A 26703-nucleotide genomic window follows, 5' to 3' on the forward strand; every position below is an offset into this window, starting at 1 on the left:
TTCTCGTGTCTGCTGTCCCCCTGCAGGTCTGGCACCCTCCACGCTCTGTAGTTTCATGTCCTCTTCATCAGGGGTCTCAGGAATGGGAGCGGATCGGAGACCGAGGCCCACCACTGTGACGACAGTGCACTCTGGAAGCAAGTGACCGGCCCTACAGGTGGGGCCCAGGGGGTGAGGCCAGGGAAGGGGGCCCCCAGGGGCCACCAGCGCCACCAGCCACTCCAGAGCCATCCCACCTTGCACGGTGCGCCTCCCTGCACAGGACTGGAAGACAGAAGTTTTTTACGGCCATATTTTATACTGCAATTCTGAAGTGTTCATTTCTCACAAAGTGTACTGGCTCAAGGGAGCGGATTTGATAGGATCTGGTGCTGTACATACGAGTCTGCAAAGCCCTAACAGAATGGACTTTCTCAGTTCCTCTCCCTCAGCCCTGTCGTTTCCGATCTTCTCAGTAGAGGTAACCGTCTATGTTGTATTTTTTCATTCATAACAAAAAAAAGGTTTCAACTGGATTATTTAAGTATCGGTAAATATTGTGCATTAGGGGTTTTTTTTTTCCTTTTAAGAAATATGTCCTTTTGAGCTATACCTCTTACTTCTGTGCCCTGTACCTTTTGCTTGTCAGTAGTAGACTTTTATGTTAACCTTTAAGAGATTTTTTTTTTTCTTCCGAAGGGGATTTAAAAGTACTTTTTAAAATTCTAGTAAGAGGATCGATCAAGAATCTGTTTCCGAGGTGAAGAGTGCACTTTACTTCAGTTCCTTCTCCTTCTCTCCCCTTCTTCCTCGGAGGGGCAGTTTTCTGAGAAGACAACTCAGCCCTTCTGCAGCCTGTCTTCTCCCCGGGGGTGCGGGCACCGTGGGAGGGAACCTGCAGAAAACCTTGCCCGGCAGCTCCTGCAGCAAAGCCCTCTCCAGCTGGAGACCCTGGGGCCTCTTGCCATCAGTGGTCAGAAATGAAGAAGCCTGCTCTCCCAAGACGAAAGTATAGACTTGCTGTGAAGGAGAGGGCCCCCGCTCCCCCAGCAAAGATCTAAGAGCCTCCCTGGCCGAAGGAGCACAATGCCATTTTGTTTGGAGTGAATTTCCCACACAGCTCTCGTTTCTCACAAGGGGAGTGACAGCGTGGAAGCCCTGCTCTCAGCTATGCAGTTTTAAAATTAATCTCTCTGTTTTTTAAAAATGCATTTCTAATCTTACAACTGAAAATGGCCTCCAGCTTACACCAGTTGTTTCTGCAAATGTTTACGCTGTTCTTAGAGGCTGATCCAGAAGGGAGGAGAGGGAAATGGCCTTGGAAAAGACTCCATTTATCTGGGTTGGTTAAGGAGAGCAGGACAGTAGCCACTGCAGTGACGGCCGGAGACCACCCCAGCCAGGCCCAGCCAGCGCTGAACGCCATCCTTCTGACCAAGGGAATCCCCAAACCAAAGACCTGTGATGGTGGGGTCACCAAAGGTCCCAGTTTGCCCAGGACTGAAGGATTTCCTGGGATGTAGGACTTTCAAACCAGCAACGTCCGGGGACCACTGGGCCACATTGTCCACCCACGTGGTGGATTGGCGTGCAGGATAGAGTGAGCACAGCATGAAAACCAGGGAAAAGCGCTTCTCCAGGAGGCTTCAAGGATGCTGTCTTGAAGAGGCGAGCAGGTGGCTCCAAATGTCCACTTTGCAGAAGACCCCCCCCCCCGCCCTTGGGCCCATGTGATACCTTGAGTCTGCGTCGCACAGTCAGCCTCGAGCCCGCAGTGGGTCCCTGTTCATCTGCCTGATGGTCCAGTGACTTTCCTGGTTGTTGTCCTCACGCCCTTCTCCCACAGTTGACCAGACACAGTGGATCCTGTAGGCCATGCCATCTTCGTCACTTCTGCACCTTGGCCTAGGTCCAGGCCGAATGTTCAGTAATGCCCCCCATCACACACACAGTTTTATGAGGCTCAGCACTCCATTCTGCCTCCTTTAGGAGGGCAGTGCAGGTGTGCAGGAGAGCAGCCGGAAAGACAGGCATCTGGTCTACCCCATGTCCACCGTGTCCTAGGCACTCAGCCCCTTGACAGGATTCCTGCTTGGTGTCTGCCACACCAGCGTCCAGAGTGAAAATCAAGCTATTACTCTTCAAAATTTGTAAAAAGCCTGGAAATGTCTATAAAACGACAGTAGACGCGGTTAAGAAGGAAGTGGTACCTGAGTTGGAGGACAGTAGCAAGAATATTATAAACAATAACAGAAAACTGAGGCATCTCTCCCAGGGGTTTATTAGAATGTTGCTTACCAACAAGTGTAATGGAAGATTCAAGTTTAGACGGTATAAGAAAACAAGGAACTAGGGACTTCCCTGGCCGTCCAGTGGTAAAGACTCTGTGCTTCCAATGCAGGGGGCATGGGTTCGATCCCTGGTCGGGGAACTAAGATCCCACGTGCCTCATGGCGTGGCCAAAAAAAACAAAAACAAAAAAAAGAAAACAAGGAACTAGATGTTTTGGAGGAGGGGTGATAATTTGCCTGACTTTGATACTTCGAACGTGTGCCTGAATAGTTATCAGCTCCTTGTACTGTGTGCTGTATGCGGTCATTTGCACTTGGAAAGCAACATCTGAAGCCAAATTTATTGATGATAAATTATTTTCTGGAGCTGATGTGTGGGGTGCATGTTCTATGCAATTAGTTTGAAAGTATGTCTTACCTGGAAAGTGCAGAAGAGCTGAGAGATGGGCCGGACCCCCTTTTTGCAGTTGGGGGTCTGCTCTTGGCCATGGTTGGCCTGTAACACGTCAGGAGATGGTGACTGTTTCAGCCCCAAAGTAGACCCTGTTGAACTTGACATCAAGTGAGTCTCTACTGTCTGGATGCGTGTATTCCCATTGTTTTAGGAGGAGGAGAAAATACTGATAACTCCCGTGTAGAACTTACGCTCTGTTGAGAGAGCCTTAGTGGTAAAAGAATGGAGGTTCTCTTTCAACCGTATTTAGTATTATTTACACTTTATGACAACATGGGAAGAGAGCTCAGAATGTGCCTTTTGGTAACGCCTGCCAAGTGGAGTGGCAAAGTCCTAGGACCCTCACTGATGTCAAATTCCACCAAGGAAGCTGAGCATTTCATATGGGCCCCCAGCTTACACACCCCCTGGAGGCCACTGTGTGCAGCTGAGGCTAATGGTGGACCATGGACTTCAGCACAGTCTGCCTTCCAACCTCCCCGCCCCCCAGCTTGGTCTCTTCACCTCCTCAGAGCAAGTGGATTGTTTCTGTCATTTGAAAGAGTGTCCTCAAATGGTCTTGCACTCAGCTGCCTGTCTGTCCCCGTTCACTTCCCTGGTCTTCATCTCATCCGTGAGGCCATCAGGGAGGCTAGCATTTGTCTGAAACAGAGAGCGTGCACCCGCATGTGGCCCCAACAGACCTTTGAGAAGGTCCCAGCTCTCCAGCCAGCTCTTAGCATAGTGTCCAGGGAACTGGGCAGTCAGGCTTGGGGTTACCCAGGCAAGGCTCTGGCACTTAGGGAGCATGAGCCAGTGAAGAAAGGCATTTGGCATTTGGCGCCCCAGACTCAGTTTACCTGCCCGTCACTAACCTCATCCTGTTCATTTGTCTCCCTTGGCGTCCAGCAGATCCTGGGTGAATTGTGATCGGGAGAGGAGGACCTCCCCCCTTTAGAACGAAGGCCAAAAACACCAGGGACAAAGGGAGGGAACCCAAGTGACCCCTCCTGAAAAGGGGGATTGACCCTCTCTCTGGAGGAATGACAGCTTAATCTGATGAACGCCCTGGGGTTTGACATTTTGTGAGCAATTTTAAACAGAAAGAAAAGACCGTATCCCAGGGGAGATAACTCTGTATTTTAAGGCTTTGGCCACCGTGGCCCCCTGGCCCACCCAGAGCCTGGGCTTGTGTTGATTCTTCACCCTGGAACCATCACTCCAGGGCTGAGGGCAGGAGAAGGAGGGTATGGCCTCTGTGCTTTGCCTGCAACACTCATGACTTCTCGACTTCATATGATTTCCACAAGCTCACTGCTGGGTTTCCTCTGGATGTGAGAAGGAACAGCAGAGTGCAGCAAAGGGCAGCTCCTCCCATTTCCATAAACAGAAATAAGATGTACTCTTTCCCAGGGTTGCACAGTCACTTCTGGCAAAAGGAATGAAAGTCCTCCGATTCAACCGATGCACGAAACCTTTGCATGTTCTTCTGAAACAATACTGCTTCCCATTCTGTCCACTCACACTCTGCAGAGTTGGCCTTTTCCTTAAACACATTCCAGACCAAACACTGTTCAGTTTGTTTAAAGAAAAATGTATATACCTGTATGTAACCCACAACTCTTTGCAGGGGGCAGGGGGCTGGCTGTAGGTTGGGGCTTCGGGTGTACCTGACATTGGCCAAAGAGTGTTCCAGTCCTTTGGTTTTCAGAATTGAAAATGTTGTGATAGGAAAGGTAAATTGGGCAGATTTCTAAAAGGGGGACTTAATTCACAGAGATGCCAAGAAAACTAGTCTGCAGATGAGATAGCTTGGAAACCTCTACACTGGACAGCAGGCAGGGAGGAGAAAGAGGAAGATAGAGGCCCAAGCCCCCTTCAGCCCCACCCTTCGTCATGGTCCCAGTGCATGGTGATCTGCAGCCTGAGCATGGGCACAGGAGCCCAGCCCCACTGTGAAGTGGGCCCTGCGTGCTGGCCACGGCCTGGCCCGCCTCCTGCTCTGCGCCGAATCAGACAGCAAGGAACATCAGCCCTTCCCGCCTTCCCTGCCACCTGCAGCAGGAGCAACTGGGCTTGTGACTCCGGGGGTCTCTGCTTCTGGAAATCCAAAGGCTGTGCATTTGGCGGCCAGCCCCACAGCATGTGGCTGCCAGGTCTGGTTTCGTGGACAAAGTGTGGAATGGCTTCTCGGTGTCTGAATCTCTCTACACCAAAGGGACTAACTATTGCATTTCCCCCTTTGTACCAATGCCGCTTCTGCATTCGCCACATCCATTTTGAATCTTTTGGTCTCCAGAAAACTTCTCATACGATGATTATGTCTTCTGATGATTTACCAACTTAGTTTACTTCAAGGTGATTTTATTTCCTTATGGACAGGAAAAAAGAAAATGAAAGGAGTGTTTGAGGCTTTAGTCATAGGGATAAGGTATGACCAGGGACTCAGAAGCCCCAAACACTAGATAAATTACTTCTCAAAGGAAAACCTTCATCTGGACAGACTGAGGTTCCTGGGCTCTCACGGTAGCCTTGCACTTGAGGGAAGAGGAGCGCTGGGGCAGGACTGGCAGCGGTTTGGACATTTTACAAAAACAAAAACATTTTGACGGCGACAAAAATGCTGCAACCTTGCAGCATCTCAGTTTTGCAAGACAGGCGGCATGTTTCAGAGGACATTTCTCTTAGCCCCACGATCAGGTTGGAAGACATGAAAGGTACATTCTGTCCAGCATAGAATTTGGAACAATTTCTAAATTGGCTCTGGTCACCACACATAATGTCATAGTCCTTCTTGCAGCTCTCCCAACAGTGAGCACGTTTTCCAAAAGCTTATGACGTCGAACCCAGGAATGTCCCTGTGTCTAGTATTACCAGGCTTGCAATTGGTTTGATTTTTCCATAAAACCATGCTTGTCCAAAAGAAGGGAAACTGTGCATTTATTCCATGCATGTAATAAACTCTGCAAGAAATTTACCCCACGTAGGTTTGCGGCACTGCAAAATTGTTAACGGGCCTGTGTAGCAAATGATTCTCTGCCTTGACAATCATGTACACATATCAAGATTTCTATCATAATGACAATGAGATTGATGACTTCTTGTTTTCCTCCAATAAAGACAATTAATCATCTTCAGATGTATGTGGTTTGTTTCCTCCATGAGAAGCAAGACTGGGGTGTTTCAACAGCTCGCTCTTTCCTCCTCTCTCTGAAGTTTGGGTTTGAAGGAAGGAGTTTGCATTGAGCCCCTGGAAACTCATAAAGTCCCCTAAATACTTTATCACCAGCCCGATGGGCAGGGATGCCAGGGATGGGGGCAGGGCGTGCACATTGTGGCATTGAGGTGTGTGGTGGGTGCTCAGGCTCCCCGCCCTTTTCCTTGCCACTGCAGAAGGTGGCTAGAGGCAGACCCAGAAACCCAGATCATGTTAACTAGATACTCGAGTTGTTTGGAGGAAAAGCCAACACTGATTTCCAGGAAAACGTCTCTGAGTAGCACTTGCCACCCTCAGCACCACCTTGGAATTCTCGATGCCCAAAGGAAGATTCTTTGCTGATCACGTTACCAAAAGTGGGGTCCAGCTCCTCATCGCTCAAAAGCCAATATAGAGGCGAGGTTGGTGGCAAGGACAGTTTGCTTCATTTTGGGTGCTGGCACCCGGGTTGCGGGGGGAGGGGACGCCTGCCCAAAGCCCGACTCCCACACCTCCCCGCCCCAGACAATCGGGGGGCAAGAGCTTTTTACAGGCAGAGGGAGGGGGCTACGTGTAGACACAGCACAGTCAGCTCTGACCGTCATCTTGACATTGGTCATCGGTGGTCTGACCAGCATCATCTTGATTGTTTTAGGTACAGTTGGTCTTCAGTTCCAAGGTCGGTTTGTTCCCATTTCTTGAGGCCAGTTCTTGTGGCAGCTTGGGTCATGGCTACAGTCTGGTCATCGTGTAGTTAACTTCTTCCACCTGGTGGGGTTTTCAGTATCTACAAGACAGCTCACAGGATATGGCTCAGAAGATAGCCCTTGAGGAGGAACCAAAGGTCCTTGACTTTGCTTAATGATTTAACTATTATTATTTGGTCTCCTTTGATTGTTTTCCTTTGTTTCTGCATTTTCTCACTTCTCTGATTAAACTTATCTTTTGGCTAAAGTTTTTCTACAAACAAAATGCAGGCAGAGGACGTGGGGGACAAGGACCATAGGGTCCTGTCTGTTTCAATCAGAAGAGTGAATAGTGTCTTTTTTTTTTTTTTTGGTTGGGGGTGCTTACAGCTCATAGCTCATCAAATATATTGTGGGGTTTGGATCTGATCACCAGACAATTCCTCCAATCCAAATAGGAAGTTGTTGTGTAGAGGGGAAAAAATGAATCGGACGTGGGTTGTAGAAATGTAGAATTAACGCTATCCCACACAGCCAATATCAAGTGAAAACAGCATGGGCCTTAGTGGAAATAAGTGAGCCCCAAAGAAATACCTGATACCCGATGACTAGTCCTTTCTTAGCTGACAAGGCTTCTCTCAACCCAGACCCTAGTTAGGAAGTATATCATGACAAAGGGATCATTCAGTGGGTGCATAGGTGACACTTAATGCAGACTTTACGGAACAAAAGAACTTTAGTAAGCTACCCACTTCTGAAAACTATTTGTGAGGAGTCATTAAAGAGAGGTCTCCCCCACTGTGGCCGAAAACGTAGCCAAAGCAAATGCACAGAAGTGTGAAACTGCTCCTAATAGAAAGCTGGGGTTTATCAGGGCCTTAGAGTTGAAATGTTAAGGTCAAACCTGAACTTTTGACTGAGCTCCAGTCGCAGTGACCAGGCCAGCACCTCTATCCTTCAGACATTCACCGAACCTCCCTGGGGCTCCAACAAAGTTCAACAGGCATTGAAATTCACCCCACATTTCTTATATTTTTCAGATAAATTTTGGTCTGACACATTCTCTTGGGATTATCTATCATTGGCCGTAACACATTCAGGGAGCCAAGAATTAAACAAAAGCCTTCCTGCACAGATAGAGAACTGTCCACCCAGAAAAGAGCCATAGCCTTATTATTGTCAGCAACGACAACCACTGCTACTAATCATGTCACGGATTAGCCGTTTGCTGTGTTCTAGGTACTGTGCTAAGTGAATTCCATTCAATGTTTCATCTAACCATTAGCTCAACAAGGAAGGTGCCCTTATTGCCTAAATGGGTTCAGGAAGATTCAATGATTTACCCACTGGCAGCAGAGTTTCAAACTCAGCTGGACCAACACCAAAGGTCATCCCGCTGCATTACCTCTCGTAATTTTATGTAGTTTGGAATTTTATGAATTCCAAACTAGATCATCTGGATTTCATTTACTTAGTAAGTAACTGGGGGCCCCTGATAATTACTGAGTTGAATGACACAATCAAATCAGTTAACATTTTGGGACATGACTATTCCTAAGCTCCATTCTTCATCTCCAAGAGAAATTTCTCTTAGCAGCTCGGCCTAGCCTTACACATAGTTCAATAAATGAGGAACGGCAGAGAGAACCCAGACATTACTGTGTTATCAGCCCATGTGTTTTCTGCTGTTCTGTTATTCCACGTCTCAGGAGGAATGGCACAGAAGCTGGATTTGATCTGGAATCAGAGATGCAGACAGTAGTCCTAACACTGCCAGGTTTTTGTTTTGTGTTTTGTTTTAGATTAGTCTCTTCTCTTTCTCTGATTAATATCTCTGGAAAGTTCTGTTCATACACACGGAGTTTCATCCCTGACACGCAGGCTTCCTTGTCATCTACTCTTCTCCAGATCGCCTGCAAAACCTCTGATTTATTTTCAAGACAGTGTCTCAGATCTCTGGTTCTCTTCCAGCCTCTCCCGGGAGGAACTGTGTTTATCATGAGCTCATCTTCCTAATATGTTTCCACCAGCAAGCACGGACTCCGTCCAGAAAGACTTAATGGGCCAGAAAAACGCAGTTCTTGGTCAACTTATGAACCCTTTTTCTCTTTCCTACATCTCAGGCCACTTCTTCCCCCTCCCTATAACATTGTTTTAGCTTCAGCACGATATTTGTCTTGAGGGCATCAGGATTCATTTCTGTGGGCCTTGCTGAGTCAGGCTGTTTTACATCAGCTCATGGAGAAAAGCACACGGGATGCTGCGCCACCAGCCAACTGGCTGTAATCATGCAGAAGAGCGTCCTGACCGACCCGTCTAACGAGGGCCAGCGGTTCCCCAGCAAGAACATGGAAAGCAGCTGGCTTTTGTACCCACCTAGCACAAGGTGCTTGTCACAGGGCACCCCTGGGGGAGGAGAGAAAGCTTACTCCGGGGTGAGTCTTTTAAACAAATTGTCTCGAATCTGGATGGTAATCCCTACAGAGAAGGAATGCCTCAAGGGCACCGTGACTGGGGAGGACTTCGCATCACTTCTGGCTCAGGTAAGTCAGACTGCCCTAAAGGGGAGCCCTGCTCCCTCAGCTGTGCTCCCGGCAAACAGTCCCCAGGCTGCCACAGCTCCAATAGCTGCATCCCAGGGCTTCTCACTCCTTCTCCCGGGGATCTTGCTAAAATGCAGATTCTGAGTCAGCAGGTCCGTGGTGAGGCCAGAGCTGCTGTGTTTCTAACAAGCTCCCAGGTGGTGCCACTGCCGCGGATCCCTGGACAGGGACCCTAAGCAGCTTCTGCCACGCCTGCCTGCACATTCGAATCACCTGGGGAACATTTCAGAAATGCTGATGTCCAGGCCAACTGCACCAGGATCGCTGGTGAAAAGGTGCGCTCATGGACTGAAGGCTTTACTCCTGGCCATACAGGTGGGCCTCTTCTAGGACTGCTGACAATGTGAGTGGTGCTGGAGGGAGAGACAGGCAGTGAGACAACACAAAAGTACCCAGCATGGAAACCACAATCTGTTTGTAACCTAACCTTGGAAATGGTGCCCCACTGCTCCTGCCCTATTCTATTCATTAGAAGTGAGGACTACCCGTGGCCGTGACTACCGGGACATGGGGACCGCAGGGGGCACCCCACAGCATTGTCCCTCTGTCAGCACACTCGGGACCACTCAGCCACCCTTGCTGACCGGAGAGAGAGGGTGAGGCTAGACTGTGATTCATGACCCAAGTCCACATGCTGAGGGAGAGGCAGTGTGGGGAGAGAGCCCCTGGATGCTGGAAAGAACCAAGATGTTCTCAAAATGACATGCATGTCTTTAAAATCTTTTATTTGCTGTAAGAATGCAGCACAAAATACCAAAGCATTAGCAAACTGCCCTGGGAAAGCTGCAAGCTTCAAGACACAGCATTTCCTGTGTCCTGAGGAGACGTTTTTAACTCTTCAGAGAAAAAAAGTAAGCTTTGGCCAAATGCCTCAAATCCACAGGTGCACCCCATCTACCAGTTGGTGTCAACGTGGTCCTTCTTAAAGAGCTCAGGAGTTCTGATGCTTCCTGTGGAGGTGGGAAATGAAGCCATGCCCACAGCGGCTGGTCCTCATGACTGAGGTTAAACCTGGGCACAGAGACTGGCTGGAAAGGGCTCTTCCTCTGGACCAGTTCAAGTGGCTCCGCTTCACCTGAAGATAAGCAGGAACGTGCTCTGGGGCAAAATCCACCAGTGGTCCCTTCTCTCTAACACCAACGCGCATGTGCAGAGGGGTTTACAGTGACGGAAGCACTTGACGGTGAATTACCATTCAGTCCTCACAATAGCCTGTGAGGCGAGTGGGAATGGTCCTGATCTCTGCCTCGTACACGAGAGAACTGAGACTTAGAGGGAGGACGTGAGTTGTGTAAGGGGCACAGTTGGGCCTGAGGGGTCTCCTGGGCTGGCAGGCAGTATAACACGACCAGGTCAAAGTGTAAGAGAAGGAGGCTGACTGGGATGTCTCTTGGGTCCTTCCTGACCTAGTCTCCAGGCTGGACTCCCAGCTCTCACCTCTGTGGCCACCCACAAGCCCAGCATGGTCAGGGCTGAAAACTCAGTCCTCTCACTTGTCCTGTCCCACCCTCTCGGGTGAGGCCTTTTTCACTCAACGAAAATTTCCCGAGTGCCTCCTGTGTGCCAGGCACGTCCTAGCACTGAGGATACAGCCGTGAGTGACACACCACAGGCCTCTGCCCTCCTCAAGGTTCCATCCCCGCCCCCCTCACTCTCATTTCTCCTCCGCCGCTCGGTGTGTGTTGGAGGTGGAGGCATGGTCAGAAGAGCTGGAGCTGTGAGTCCATCATCCAGTGTTGAAGAAGCAGCAGGTAAGCTTTCTCCTCTCCAGGGGCAGGGCTGTGCAGAGGGACCTTTCCCAGTGGGAGCCCCCCACGGTCCTCTCACGATGGACCCCACACAGGTGTGCTGAGCCACGTGCCTGGGAGATGGCTGTTAAAACACTGACTGAGATCGCCGAACGCCAGACATTATCTGACCTTGTCTCATCAGAGGGCAACAATTCTCCATGTTCCTCCTGGCATCCCCCCATCCCACATCAACCCTGAGGGGATATTATAGAGTCCGAGAGCCCAGATGGAATCCAAAGACTTGGTCATGGTCCTGGATGTGCCTCTTAACGACCTGTGTAATCTTGGGTGAATCATTCTGACCTTTGCCTTCTGTCTTCACTTACACCATGATGGGTACCCAAGGTAGCTTCCAGCTCTAGAACCCTCTGACACCCATACATCACTGAATCCCCGTGTTATAATTGTGCTGGGGGCCAACGCCTCTCTTTGGGTTTTGCTCTTTGCCTAGAAAAGGGTGTTGCCATGTCCAGCTTACCCTGTTTGCTTCCTGAGAAACATGGGAAAGAGTCTCAGTTGAATCTGTGAATTTCGGGCTCTTCTAGCTTTGGAGCCCAGCCCAGAGGCAAGAAAGAGCATGAGTTAGAATTGTTATAATGGTTTTGAAACCCACACTTCCTGTCAGTTCTTTCCAAGTCTGGTGTTAAATGAACAAGCTCAAATATGAATGTTAACAAGGATGACTCAGGCCTAGAGAATGGGGTAGCATGATTCTGGCTTTAAAGAATGGCAATAAAAGGACTTTTCTGATCCATCTGTTGACAAAAGACAGCAAGAGATCATTAATCTAGTTCACTGATCTCCAAACAGTTTTAATTCTGTACCCTTTTGATAAATGTTTTTGAGCATGCAAGCATTCCTAATATATGAATATATATTTGGAAATTACAGGCATGTAATATTATACCTACAGATGAACATATAAAATATACACAGGGGAAGAAAATTAAAAGAACAAGATCAGGACGAACTCTTGTCAGCCGAACACATTATCTTTGTCACATTAATGTAATTTAGTAGGTGTTTTGTTTTTGTAATACAGCAATTTGAAAGTCCAATTCCAAGTCTAGTTTGTCTAAATTCTTGGCCTCTAAGATCTGTTGTAACTGAAAAAGTTGCAATGCAAAAATATGTAGATCTAAATGGAAGACATCTATTGTTGGAGGGCTTGTAATTGAGGACTTGAGCAAATCTAAATTGGAAACTTACAAGACTGAAGGTGGTGTTACCATGTTACTGAGCCCAAGCTTGTGCTGCTCGCCACATGACAGGCCAATAAACTGAGAGACAAGTTGTGGGGGCAAGGAACAGCGACTTTATTTCAAAAGCCAGCAGACCAAGATGGTGGACTAGTGTCCCAAAGAACGTTCTTGCCTGGGTTTGGATGCTAGTTTCTTTTATAGAGCAAAGTGGGGAGGTGGGGAGGTAAAGTTAAAAAGGCCTTAAGTTGTTGCAGATATTTCCTGGTTCTGGCCATGCACTGGAGGGGAAGTGTTAATATCTTCTTTCCTTCAGCCACCGGCAGGTGGGCCAGGTCAGTATGTTTCCTGGAAGCTAAACAAAGGTATTTTAGTTAAGCTCAGGCATGGGAGGCGGGGTTCCTGGAGATGGGCCATTGTGTATACTTTAAGCTAAAGGCAACATCCCTTTAGTGATGACCTCGTAGCAAAAGCAATAGAATACAGAGATTAAAGTGAAAGAAACAGATCCAACATGGCGTCAGATTTGTTACCCTTCCTGCCAAAGACCCTGTACCCCACTAAATCATGTTACGCAAATGTATAACCATAATCCAGGTACGAAGAGTTTCCCCAAAGACCCTATTTTTTGGTAGAACAATAGGTCAATGTTTATATTTAACTCTTAAAAAAAAACTTAAATTTTTTGAAAACTCACAGCTGAAAGGAAATAGGTACTAATGTCTTTCTTTTGATTAAGACACTCCAGGGAGCTTGGGGCTTCAGACCACTAGAGCAATGGTCCCCAAACAATGTGGCCCAGGTTCATGAACCTCAGCACACTAGCAAGTAGAATTGACTAAGAAAAGATAGTGCAAATAGCTTTTAAAAATGAATTTGCAAAAAAAAAAAAAGTGGTATTACATTCAATGGAATATTATTCAGCCTTAGAAAAGAAGGAAGCCATGCCATTTGTGACAACATGGGTGAACCAGAAGGACATTATGTTAAGTGAAATAAGCCCGTCTCAGAAGGAAAAATACTGTTTGATTCTACTTGTATAGGGTATCTAAAATAGTCAAGATCATAGAAGAGACTACAGCAGTGGTTTCCAGGGGCTTGGGAGTCTGGGAAATGGAGAGTTGTTATTCAGTGTGTATAAAGTTTCAGTTATGCTGGATGAATATATTCTATCTAGAGATCTGCCATGCACATCATGCCTATAGTTTACAATACAATCTTGTGCATGTCACAATTTGGTAAGAGAGTAGATCTCATAGTAAGTGTTCTTACCAAACCAAAACCAAAACAAACAAAACCAAAAGGTCATAAGGAAACCCTGGGAGGTACTGGGTCTCTCTATTGCCTTGATTGTAGTGATGGCATCACGGTTGTTTTGCATATGTCCAAACTCATCAAATTGTACACACTAAATATGTGCGGTTCTTTGTAAACCAATTATACCTCAACAAAGCTGTAAAAACTGGATTTGTATTTTATTATTTCAAGTGGCATCTATGTCTGTTGAGCAATAGTAAATACATGTAGGAGACATATCTCATCAGTCGACAGGCAAGGAATTAGGCAACCTTGCAACTGCAGTCCTCGACCACAGCCAAGCCCCCATGAAAACACTCCCCTAGAGGGAGGAAAAGCACTTGGGAATAAACATCCAGACCTCTTAGTGATTGTCTTAAAAATCCAAGCCTATTACATGTGACAAACCTTACACTAACCAAAGGGCCTTGTGGTAAAGCAGGCATTGTGAAATTATAAGTCCTATCCTAGTTCCAATCAGTGTGCTGAGTGACACTTGTGACCTCGTGGAGCAAAAAACAAGGTACAGTAGAGAGGGATACAGCTAAAATGCTTGCACTGAAAGAGAACCATCCGTGGTCTGAGATGCTAGGGCGTCCCCTCCTGCAGGGGTTCTCTAAGTTAACTGGTCATATGAAACACCTGGGCATACCCTTAAAGTGCAGATTACAATTCAATAGGCCTGGGATGGGCCCTGAGATTCTAAATTGCTAACAAGTTCCCAAGACGCACAGGTGCTGCTGGTCCAAGACCACACCCTTAGTAATGAGACCCTACCATCTATGGGTCTTCAACAGGGGAGTCCAGTCTTTCCTGAGCCTTTCTCAGTTAGCTGGCAGCAGCCAACAGTTGTGGAATCCAACAGAGGCCGGCATTGGTGAGCTATATGTAAAGCTCAGAAGCTACAGGTAGTAACTAACTAAGGTAGTAACTAATTATCAGGAGGTTGACTGCCCAACCAACTAACCACACCTCAGTATTACTTCCAGCCCAATCAGGCGGCACCTTTGGGTTAAACTTCTTTAAATCCAATTCTCATCCCCCTCCAAGGAGCGGATGCAGCGGTCAAGCAAGGAAGAGCCCTGCAGGGGGGCACCGCAGCGCTCCCTGCTGGCGGGAGGGATCCCCAGCAGGAGACAGGATGCTCTTTAGGGGAAGAGGCAGCAGCTGAGCAGCCAAAGATGGCGCTAAAGACAGAGGAAGTCGGGCTACATCTCTGCTCCAGCTGTCTGCACAAAACCCTTCCAGGGTAGCTCTTCGTAGAAAGCCCCCCTGTGACCTGAGGCACCAGGGATGCAGCTCCAGTGGGAATAAGCCAGCTCTCACGTGCTGGGCAGGACTGGTTCCATCACCCACACCTCGAAGGTAAGACCAGGAGCCCCAAGGGCAGCCATTTCTTCCTGTCGGGACCACTGTGGCTCTTCCCCGGCCTCTCCTTTTCTGAAGGAAGCTACCCTCTGTGATTTTAAGGCAATACCCTGGCCCGCACACTACTGTGAAGTGGCAAGAAACTGCTGTAGTCTTTCAAAGAGAGGAGATAAAAGATTCATCCGCTTTCTGGCTGGGTCTCCCCTCCTCAGCAGCAAGAGAAGCTGTTAGACTTTGCTGAAGCAAAAGCAAGTACCCCAACCCCCCAGGTAAATGTGTGCAACCCTGTTTTTCCAAGAGGAAATGAGACGGGTTTTCTTCAAAAGTTTCCTAAAGTAACTGTGAATTAGCTTGTGATGCTCTTAAAGGCATCTGCTCAGAGATTCACACTTGGAGCTGACTTTCCAGTGAATCGTCTTAGGAGGCTACAAGGCTGATTTCCCCATTTAGGATGAGCTGCCGGAGCCTCCTGCTTCCCCTTACCGACCCCTGGCTATTGTGTTACAAATGGCGATAGTGGAGGGTGGATCTGAATGATTGAGGGCAAAGGTCAGGACTAGTTTGCTCACCTTCTCATCCCCAGGACACCGGTCAGCACTAAATAAATATTGGATGAGTTCATGAATCGCCAAATTTCTGCTTTAGTAAATGGAACTAGCAGGTCAGCCTCTCTGCCAGTTACACGTCTAGGTGAATACACGTGGTCCCGCCACGCCGCTCACCTTGGGTCCTTCCACCTGGAGCCCGCGTGTTTGGGCGCTGGCTGTCTCAGCTGTGCCGGTTCATTTTCCCTTTGGCCACGCTGCTCTCCCTCTGGTCGTTTATTAGCCTGGTGGGCTCAGGCTCCTCTTAGAAACTGCCCGGACGCTAGCTCTGCTTCCCTGCTTGCAGAGGGCAGGCAGGAGGAGCCTCGTCTTAGGGCTCTCTCATCAGGCACCACTGTCACACTGCCTCGTGGGAGCCATCAGAAGGCAGAGCTTTGCCATATTTACCTTGAAGCCCAACTGGAATAGAGTTCAAAACCTTCCTCTACTGCCTTATCCCCTTTGTTTCTTTTCCCTCTGCGCCCAGGGTGAGGGATTTTTAAACTTGAAAAGGTATTGGTTCAGAACTGAGCATCCCAGCCTAGCATGTCAGTGCAGCAATGGCTTCTGGGAAGTGGCCAGAACACACCTGGAGCCACTGGGGACACAAGTCACTAGCCTGCCCTAGACCTCGTCTGGTGTCACCTCCGTGTCGTCTTAGGGTCATCCCACCACTAGGATGGATGTTTACCCAGGATTCAATTTTCACCGAGCCTGGCCCTCTAGCGGTATTCATAACAGCTGGAAGGCTCAATGTTCCGAGTCAATTTAATCAGACAGTTCCAGATGTTTCCTTTCAGTTGGCCAATTGTGTGTATCTGATGCATTCAGGATGCCTAGGAGAACGCCAGGAGCTCTGAGGACCTAATCAACAATAGACATGCTTAGGCAGTGTTTGCCAGGGGTTAGCCTGGAGGGAAGGATGAAAGGGTGGAGCACAGAGGATTTTTAGGGCAGTGAAACTACTCTGTATGATACACTATCAGGATGGATACATATCATTATATATTGTCCAAACCCATAGAACGTACAACACCAAGAGTGAACCCTAATGTGGGCTGTGGGCTTCGGGTCCAGAAGTTGTAACAATTGTTCCACTCTGGCGGGGGATGTCGATATTGGGGGAGGCGAGGCACGTCCGGGGGCAGGGAGCATATAGGAAATCTCTGTACGTTCCCCTCATTTTTGCTGTAAACCTAAAACCACTCTACAAAACTCTTAATAGACAGGGTTCCCTCAAAGGTGGAGGGGTATGATGGGCAGAGACTGGGTTGGCAGCTGAAGAATGGCTGCGCAGATTCGGAGGTGAGCGAGGAGCCCCCTCCCTGGGTGCCTTGTTGATGATTTTGAGGCTCTGAGGTAGGTCTGCTCCTCTGAGAATGAGGTACAGGAATAGAAAGTCATGGCTTAGGACCTGGAGCCCAGGGGACGCCCTCTGGCGGATCTCGATGTGAGGGGTGGCTTGTCTGCACACGGGGAAGGCCGGAAAGGGAGGCTGTTGTCGGTTTATCACGGATACTCATCTAGGGCACCTCCACCCGCCACCCTGCCTGCCCCTCCGCTCCCTCCCCCTCGGGGAACAGGCACTGAGTGAGCGAGGCATGAAACTCTATGTCAGGCGCTTTGTTTATTCTGCAGCTGATTGCGAGCAAGGCTGGGCCGCCCTATCTGCTTTCCTGTGGCCCAAACACCTGCTGTCACGTGGCCCGGCGTGCAAGCCTGGAAGGAAGGCTCCACGGTGTCCGAGCCTTCAGGCTACCACGTTGGCTGATTCCCACCTGCGGTGATTTGTTCATTCCTGGGGGTCGCTGGGGGCTGGAAGGGTGGGGACACTTCAGGATGAACTTCCTCATTTCTTGTTTGAACTCCTACAGTTTGGTTGAATTTCTTAAGGACCTGGCTCAGTGGTTCTCGGATGTGGCGGTACATTGAAATCGCCTGTGCGAGTCTTGCTGATTCTGATGTAATTGGTCTGGGGTGTGACCTCTGCAGTGGAAATGTTTGAAGCTCCCTCAGATGATTCAAGTATTGGGGAAAGGGGACTTTACTGGCCCAGCTGAAGCATTTCTGGATCTGATGAGGATTAAATAGTCTGACGCTGGAACTGCCCTCATCTGCTTAGTCCAAAGCAGGGGTGACTTGGAGAAGAAAGATTAAATCTGGATGCTTCTGTGGAAACCTTCCTTATTTTCTCTCCATGTTCTTGAAGGGTAAATCCACCAGGTGACCAGTCTCCTCCCTTTTGAGTAAAGGATTTAAAAACCCTTTTGACACACGTTATATATCAGATAAGATACAGTATGCCCAGTGAAATCTGAATTTCAGAAAACACTGAATTTTCTTAGTGTAAGTATACCCTATGCAATATCTGGAATATACTTATAGTAAGAAATTATTCAAATTCAAGTGGGCATCCTGTATCTTTATTTTATAAATTGGAAGAATGTAATAGATAAATGGAATTCTTTTTATTACAGATGACAAAAACCCAACTCAAACTAATTCAAGCAAAAAACTAAATTACTGTGTTAGGTAACTGAAGAGTGCATGTGTTGGGGCTGTACTTAGATGTGTCCAGGGAGCTCTCTTTGTACTTCTTAGCTCTTCTTTTCTCCATCCAGGTCTTCCTAAATAGAGGGAAATAAGGCCCTTGGGGGCTCTGGCCTCGCATAGTCCTAACAGCTTGTGATCCCAGTGCAAGAGAAAGTCTCTCCCGAGCGCTGTAGAAACAGGCAAGGCTGATGTTTGTGGCTTGAGCCACACATCTACCCCGGAACCACTGTGGCCAAGAAAGTTGAGTAGTGGGTTTGCTGTTGTGTTTATCCATGGCCACCCCTGGGGCTAGAGGGGTGGTCATTCCCACTCCAAATCACAGGGACTGATCAGCATTACGATAGACTGGGGTATGAGTGGTTTTCCAAGGGAAAGTATTTTGAGCAAGCATACATCTACTCCATGCAAAGAGGAAATGCTCTTCTTTTTTTTTTAAACATCTTTATTGGAGTATAGTTGCTTTACAGTGTTGTATTAGTTTCTGCTGTACAGTAAAGTGAATCAGTTATACATATAGCCACTCTTTTTTAGGTTCCCTTCCCATTTAGATCATCACAGAGCATTGAGTAGAGTTCCCTGTGCTATACAGTAGGTTTTCATTAGTTATCTATTTTATATATAGTAGTGTATATATGTCAATCCCAATCTCCCAATTTGTCCCATCCCGCCTTCCCCCCTTGGTAACCGTAAGTTTGTTTTCTAGAGTCTGTGATTCTGTTTCTACTTTGCAAATAAGTTTATCCGTACCATTTTTCTAGATTCCACATAGAAGCAATATTATACGATATTTGTCTCTCTCTTTCTGACTTACTTCACTCTGTATGACCATCTCTAGGTCCATCCATGTCGCTGCAAATGGCATTATTTCGTTCCTTTCTATGGCTGAGTAATATTCCATTGTATATATGTACCTCATCTTCACTTCTTGCTCGTCCCAAATGTGAGCATCCGCTGCCTAAGGAAAAGAGGGTCTGAGTTAGTTGGGATGGCTGTGAGGTCAGAAAGAGTGGACGACTCTCTGAGGGTCTCTAAATGAACTTCACAGTTGCTCAGTTGTTCTAGCAGGAGAGCATGCATACCTTGCTAGCTCTCTGCCATCCAGCAACGTCTCCTGCATCAAGAAGAGACCAAGGTCTTTTTTTTTTTTAATTTTTATTTTATATTGGAGTATAGTTGATTTACAATGTTGTGTTAGTTTCAGGTGTACAGCAGAATGATTCAGTTATACATATACATTTATCTATTCTTTTTCAGATTCTTTTCCCATATAGGTTATTACAGAGTACTGAATAGAATTCCCTGTGCTATACAGTAAGTCCTTGTTGATTACCTGTTTTATATATAGTAGTGTGTATATGTTAATCCCAACTCCTAACTTATCCCTTCTGCCCACTCTTCCCCTTTGGTAACCATAAGTTTGTTTTCTAAGTCTGTGAGCGTTTCTGCTTTGTAAACAAGTTCATTTGTATCATTTATTAGATTCCACAAATAAGTCATATTATATGATATTTGCCTTTCTCTGTCTAACTTACTTCACTTAGTATGATAATCTCTAGGTCCATCCATGTTGCTGCAAATGTCATTATTTCATTCTTTTTTATGGCTGAGTAATATTCCATTGTGTGTGTTTATATATATATACATATATATGTATATATCTCACATATTCTTTATCCATTTATCTGTCAGTGAACATTTACGTTGCTTCCATGTCTTGGCTATTGTAAATAGTGCTGCAATGAACAGTGGGGTGCATATATATTTTCAAAGTATGGTTTTCTCTGGATACATGCTCAGGAGTGGGATTGCTGGATCACATGGTAGCAAGGTCTTTAGTGTGTCACTTAGGGCGGGGGCCAGAGGGCCAGTGCTGCCTTTGCTGGGCGCATCCTTCCTCCAGCTTTGTGTACCGTTATGGCCGTGAAAGTGGGAAACCTTTCAATCTGCTATGGTTGAAGACACCCACTTCTGATGTCTGAATGGCTCATCCACAACATTCTGACTGCACTATGCCTTAGTAACCTTACCAAGCTGACACCTGAAAATTCTCTGGCCCTTTGGGTGCTGGTTAATTATGCTCCAGAGGAAACAGGAGAGCTTTAGGAGTTGCCCACTTCTGCTTTGTGTTGTGACCTTTTTGTTCATGGGACTCGCGTTTGAGTTCTCGGCTGTCCTGCTAGAGCATAAGCTTCTCGAAGGCAGAGATTCTTTCTTCTCTTCTTTCATTGGGTCCAGTGTGGCGCTTTGTTGGATGTATTAAGTTACTAGAAAGATGGGGAAGAAGGCTCCATTATCCTCGTCCCCAGTTCTCATAAACCAGCATTCCCATTTAACACACCTCTCCATCAGGGAGTGCATATCAGAATCAACATTTTCAAACAAAATTGCCTATCTCATGCTTTAGGAAATTCTGATTGAGAAGGTGGGGATATTGGGTTGAATTGGAATGTACATTTTGGTTTTGGAAGAGTCTACCAATAATTCTGATAAACTGCTCTCTTCTTCCCACAAGCCGCCTTCAACTGAAAATAGTTCTGAAAGAATTCTCTTCTATGGCTTAGAATATCACAACTAAGTCTGGGGCTTCCCCGGTGGTACAGTGGTTAAGAATCCACCTGCTAATGCAGGGAACATGGATTCGAGCCCCGGTCAGGGAAGATCCCACATGCCACGGAGCAACTAAGCCCGTGCGCCACAGCTACTGAGCCTGCGCTCTAGAACCTGCGAGCCACAACTACTGAGCTCGTGTGCCACAACTACTAAAGCCCGTACACCTAGAGCCCATGCTCCGCAACAGGAGAAGCCACCGCAATGAGAAGCCCACACACCGCAATGAAGAGTAGCCTCCACTCACCACAACTAGAGAAAGCCCGCACACAGCAACAAAGACCCAACATAGCCCTAAATAAATAAAATACACACACACGCAAAGTCTGGAGCAATAATGCCTCTGGTTCGATTTCAACACATCTTCACACTATGGTATACCACCATTGTGTTGGAAATGATTTAGTAGAAATGTCAGCCAAGTGGAATTGCATGTCACTAACCAATTCTAGTCTTATATTTAGAAGTACTTTCTTGTAAGCACAAAAAGGAGATTTCTAGAAAAAGTGGTTCCTTAATTGAAGGAGGTTCCCCTTCTTACGATGATTTAGATTTAGTTCCAACAGAGCTTGAAGGTGGAACTCAAAGTTCTTTTTCCTCTGGCTCCTGAAAAACAGGTTGTGACATGTTTCCCCATGAAGTCTGGGGATAGAACTACCATTGGCAACATGGATATTAAGTATGGGGATGAATGAATGCTCTGTTTGTTTTACTTCATGTTACAATGAATAAGAATCAAATCCTGCCCAATAATGTCAAAAGGAAGTGGGGCCTGGGAAGCATAAAATCGAACAATCTCCATGAGCTGGGCTCAGTGTGGGATTGCCAAGGCTGGCAGAATAGGAAAGGAAAGTGTTGAGTAAGAGCTCGTGGATGAGAGACCTAAAACCCAGGCCTCTGACTCACCTGTGTAGTAGATTCCACCCGTCGACTCCAAACTTATTCCGGTGTCGCGGCTACAGCAACCACAGAAGACCTTCCCACACCCAAGTCTCCTCCATCCCCGTCCCACTCAGCTCAAGGTAAACCACTCCTCTCCAGAATCAGTGGGAACATTACTAAATTCAATGGTTATCTGGTCCCAATGCTTAGGTCTTAAATGATAACAAGTGAATCAGAATCATTCAAGAAGTCAGGGGCTTCTCCCACCCCTGCTCCTGACACCCTCCCCCATCAAATAAAAACCGTGTTTTCCAGTCGCTAAGTTTCCACATTGCAGGTTTATACATGAGGACATTAATGTCTAACCAAATCCGTTATTTTCAGATTCATACTTGAACTGAAATGATGATAATACTTTAAAAAATTTTTTCCCATTGGATTCCTTCTCTAACAGTGGAAACCTTTCCACTGAAATACAATTATAGGGTTTCCGTGTCCTACCCTCCCGAGGGATTTGAAGTCATTGTCCAAAGAAGCCATTCACAAGCCCCAAATTTCTCTGAAGACCTATGACTTAACCTTGAAAACCACTGAAATTTTTCTTATTCTACGTCATAATAGATCTGGGCTTATTTTACTGTAAAATAAGATTTTAACTCATTAACTGTCAGGAAAGCTGAAATAAACAGTAAGTGATATCATATAACCCTATATTAGGCTTATAAAAATTTTAAGAACATAGACTCACATAAATATGTAGACAATAACAGTGTTTTCTCACGGCTATACAAGTTATGACTGGTAATTACTAAGGAGAGCTGCCCAGAATAGTGTCAAAGAATTGGTATAGTATAACATTTGGGGCCACTTTTAGTATATATTTACTCAGACAGTGAAGTTGAATGGTAGACTGAAAAAGTTCCTGATCCACTGTATCTTTCACCATATTGCAGAGTATTCATCAAGAACGTTTTCTTTAAGGAAAAATGGCGGGTCCTTAGATAGCGTCCTTAATTTTACTATCAGTGTGATGTTACACATCAAGTAATTAACAGTCCCAAACACTTTATAATTCTCTTAGTTCATTCTCTTTAACTCTGAAGGCTTTTTTCATTGCAGAGTTCTTGTCATGTTTAGTTTAGTTTTTTTATTTATTTATTTATTTTTGCGGTACGCGGGCCTCTCACTGCTGTGGCCTCTCCCATTGCGGAGCACAGGCTCCGGACGCGCAGGCTCAGCGGCCATGGCTCACGGGCCCAGCCGCTCCGCGGCATGTGGGATCTTCCCGGACCGGGGCATGAACCCGTGTCCCCTGCATTGGCAGGTGGACTCTCAACCACTGCGCCACCAGGGAAGCCCTAGTTTTTAATGCAGTTTTGCCTTGAGATTGTTGAGGGTATTCAGACTTGGAAAAATAAATATCTGCCTAAATAAACCAATCTTGAGATACTTTTTAAAATATATTATTATATTTAACCAGTAGTGAACTGTTAAATCAGTTCTTAAAAAAAAAAAAAAACCAACCCTGACTTGTTTGCCGGTTACAGTGGTGTAAATAGTCCCAGAAATCAGAAATGGCTGATTTCTAGCTACCAACACGCATCACTGAATGCGAAGTTGGGAAGAAATAGCACAAGTTGGTATGAGGAGGCAGGACCAGCAGACTCTAGCACAGCAGTGATGTTAACCTGTACACATAAAGATGCACACAACATATACGTATAATTTAACAAATTCTTTTAGCGAATAGCCATGTAACTCCAGCAAGGTCAGGAAATAAAACATTGCCAGCACCCCCGAAGTCCACCACGTGTCCTTTCCCATTTATAATCTCTTCTTCCCCATGAGAGTTAACCTCATCCTCCCTTTTATGGTGATCTCTCCCATGCTATTCTTTATACTTTTACCACCTAAGCATACATCCCTAAACATTCTGATTTAATTTGTCCTGTTTTGAACTTTATATAAATGGAATCATACTCTATGCATTCTTTTGAGATTTGTTTATTTTGCTCAATGTTATATTTGTGAGATTTATCCATGCTGGTGCATGGAGCTAGAGTTCATTCATTTTTACTGCTGTCTCGTATTCCAAAGTATGAATCTACTCAATAATGTGCTGGAACCAACTTGTACTGGCTCACAAGAGCTCACTGTTGAATGTTCAGGAATTTTGCGAGTTGGTTGATAACCATGTTGGGAGCCTGAAATTGGCCACAATGGGAGTATTTACGTCACAGACATTGGCAAATGCTGCAAACCAGGGCTTTCCCCCACTGTTGTAAACATCTTGCAGGATGCCACTGAATATACTGTAATGCATTTATCCATTCTAGAGTAAATGGGCCTTTGGTTGGTTTCCAGTTTTTGTTGATGAGTATTCTCTTACGTGTGTACTGGTACATATGCACTCACATTTCTGAAGGATAAACTATCCATCCCTCAGGAGGAAAATTGTTAGGTCATAGTATATGCAAATGTTCAATTATAGTTACTAATGTCAGATAATTTCCTGAAATGTTTGTATCAATTTACATAGAACCCTAGCAGCTTTGTTTGAGAATTGCTATTACTCAATATCATTGCCATCCCTTGGAATTGCCAGACTTGAAAATTTTTGCCAAAAGAGTGATTGTACACTTATATATCATTATGGTTTTAAGTTGCATTTTCCTAATTACTAGTGAGCTTGAGCACCTCTCCTTATGTTATTTGGCCCATTTGAATTTTTTATCTCTTCCTTGAAGTTTATTAGGATAGTTGCTATGCCATTAACAAAATATTGTTTATGGTTAATATGGGCACCTTAGTACAGGCTTTCTGTTTACTGTGATCTGCTCATGAATTTTGGTTAACAGCCTTTAACCCTCTCTGGAATCACTTTTCTTCTCTTCATCCTGAGCTCTAATTTAAAGATGGAGTGTCGAGATTCTTTCCATTTCTCTGAGGCTTAAAGAGGTAGGAAGAAGAGGGGAAATTCTGCATGGGTTGTGTATAGGGTCCTGTACTCTCCTCTCCAACCTCCAATAGTTGTGAATGTCCTGGGCCCACTCTTTCTAGCCAGTGTCTTCCCTTCTCTTGGATGCTGGAAACTTCCTGTAACCCAATACAGTACACTGGAAGATGGCAAGTCTTGAATACCCTTCTACATCTGCTGGGTCCCATTAAAGGCTAATGGTACAGAGAGAGAAGGAAGCAAAATATTATCATATAATAGAAAGACATATGTCCTAGCCCACTTGAACTGCCATAATAAACTGTTACAGACCGGGTGGCTTAAACAACAGACATTTATTTCTCACAGTTCTGGCGGCTGGGAAGTCCAAGATCAAGGCACTGGCAGATTCAGTGTCTGGTGAGGGCCCACTTCATAGACAGCTATCTTCTCACTGTGTGTTCACATGGCAGAAGGGGCGAGAGAGCTCTCTGGGGTCTCTTATCAGAGCACTAAGCTGACTCTGTTGCTTCACCATCCCACTAATGCTCTGAATACCTGCATGGCCAGGAAGAGCTCAACACCACCACCCTCAGCCAATAAGAGGTGGGGAAAAGGAGTGATGGGCATACAGCTCCCATGTAAGTGCCCAACCAGAATTGCATACATCACTTGCACTCATCCCATCGGACAGAACTTAGACATATGGTCACACCTTCTTGCAAGGGACACTGGGAATTGTAGTCTTTAGTTGGGGAGCTAAAACTTGAGGGGTTCTAGTAATGAAAGGAAGAAGGGGGGAAGGTCTGTCAAGTAACAGTCTTTCCACAGGTCCTCAGCCAGGCTGCCTGGTGGCAGCATTCAGAGATCACCAGGAAGGTGCCTTCATCCTGCCTCTACCCCTGGTCTCACTTTCCCCTTGTGAGTTTTCTTCTTCCTTTCCTGTACCTGCTCTTACTTCCTTCTCAGATTCTGCTAGCCCTTTGGGGATATCAGGCCCTCAGAAGTAGCTCAGGTGAGTTCTGTCAGAGCCCCAAAGGCTCCATAAAGCAGGAACCATGAAAAACCTAAGGACCTCTTGAGGCAGGTTATACCCATCATGTTCTGTGAACGTCATCCTTTGGTTGCATAGCGAGCCATCAGAACTCTTGTTTTAATTTTTCTGATATTTGAGTTTGGGCCTAGGGAAATGAAGCTGCTTGGGCGAAGGGAAGAGAGACTAGAGAATGGGGCCGGCCCACCTACAAGAGAAGGTATAGAACATGGGTTCTCAACGTTACCGTCATACAGGGAGCTTCAAGGTGCCGCCAAGGCTGAGAACACTGGTGTAGATTGTGGAGAGCACGCACTCCGTGTTTTGCAAACCCAACTTCACAGGCTCATAGATGGGGTGACAGGGGTCACGGTGGCCCATCAGTGACTATGTGTCAACTCTGGCTGCTTAGAACTATGTCAGCCCACCCTAGGAGCCTTCTAGAAGTGTTTGTGCATCCTAAAAGACCATTCAGGGTGTGAGCTAGAAGCCAGAATCCTCTGAAACAGTCCAGCCACCCGGGAATGAAAAGCACACCAGTGACTCTGATTCCTGTTTCCGGTGTCACATCTGTCACAGCTTCCCCTCTGCTCCCTCTTCTGAGCAGACTCTCTTGTCCCTGGGGCCAGATCTAATGCCCCAATACTGCTGACAACAGGAAGGGAGGAGAGGACAGGTGGAGAATTGGGGGGCTGGTTTACCGAGGGGCATGGGAACACCCTGGAGTGGGTCCCTTTGTGTGCTTTGTGGCCTCAGGAGTCCCTCTCCTTGTGGAATAAACAGGTAGAAGGGCAGAAAGTTGCTATATTAAAGTCCACTAGAATCGGAGCTAGTTGCTGTAATCTGGCAGCTGAAACCCCACCAGAAGGAGGACAGGCTGATGCTAGGCGCACAGGGGGTTCAGAGAACAGTGCAAGGCTCCCCATCACTGCTCTCTTCAGGTGACCTTCTATACGCACAGTGCCCTCTTAGATGGGCTCCCGGAAACCATTTCTTCCTGGTCTCTTGCTCATTCTCCTTCCCTTAGTCCCTTCTGTGCACCTGACCTAATCCCAGACCCCATCTGCCTCTGTTGCTGTGTCCAAGTCTAGGCCACCCATGGCTAGTTCCATCTTAGAAGGACCATGACTGTCCCTCCATCATGAGCCCCCTCAGTCACGAGCACCCTCAAGACCCAGACCTCTCACCTACCAAGGAGAATTCCTTCTCATAGCACCATGCTGGGTGCTATTGTGCTGAAAGACCCCAACAGACAGGGTGAGATTTGG

The 26703-nt window shown here is 46.6% G+C and overlaps 1 protein-coding gene across 1 annotated transcript in view; it reads left to right on the forward strand.

The window, feature by feature from the left end:
• The window catches only part of CAMK1D (calcium/calmodulin dependent protein kinase ID), a 417459-nt gene extending 411619 nt beyond the window's left edge, over positions 1–5840 (forward strand). The window contains exon 11 of the mRNA XM_060160644.1: positions 27–5840. Within this exon, the coding sequence (XP_060016627.1) occupies positions 27–145 (119 nt within the window). The 3' untranslated portion in view covers positions 146–5840. The remainder of the gene's footprint in view (positions 1–26) is intronic.
• Positions 5841–26703: the final 20863 nt, after the last annotated feature.

This window comes from Lagenorhynchus albirostris, chromosome 1 (assembly GCF_949774975.1).
Source record: "Lagenorhynchus albirostris chromosome 1, mLagAlb1.1, whole genome shotgun sequence".
Taxonomy (NCBI): Eukaryota; Metazoa; Chordata; class Mammalia; order Artiodactyla; family Delphinidae; genus Lagenorhynchus; species Lagenorhynchus albirostris.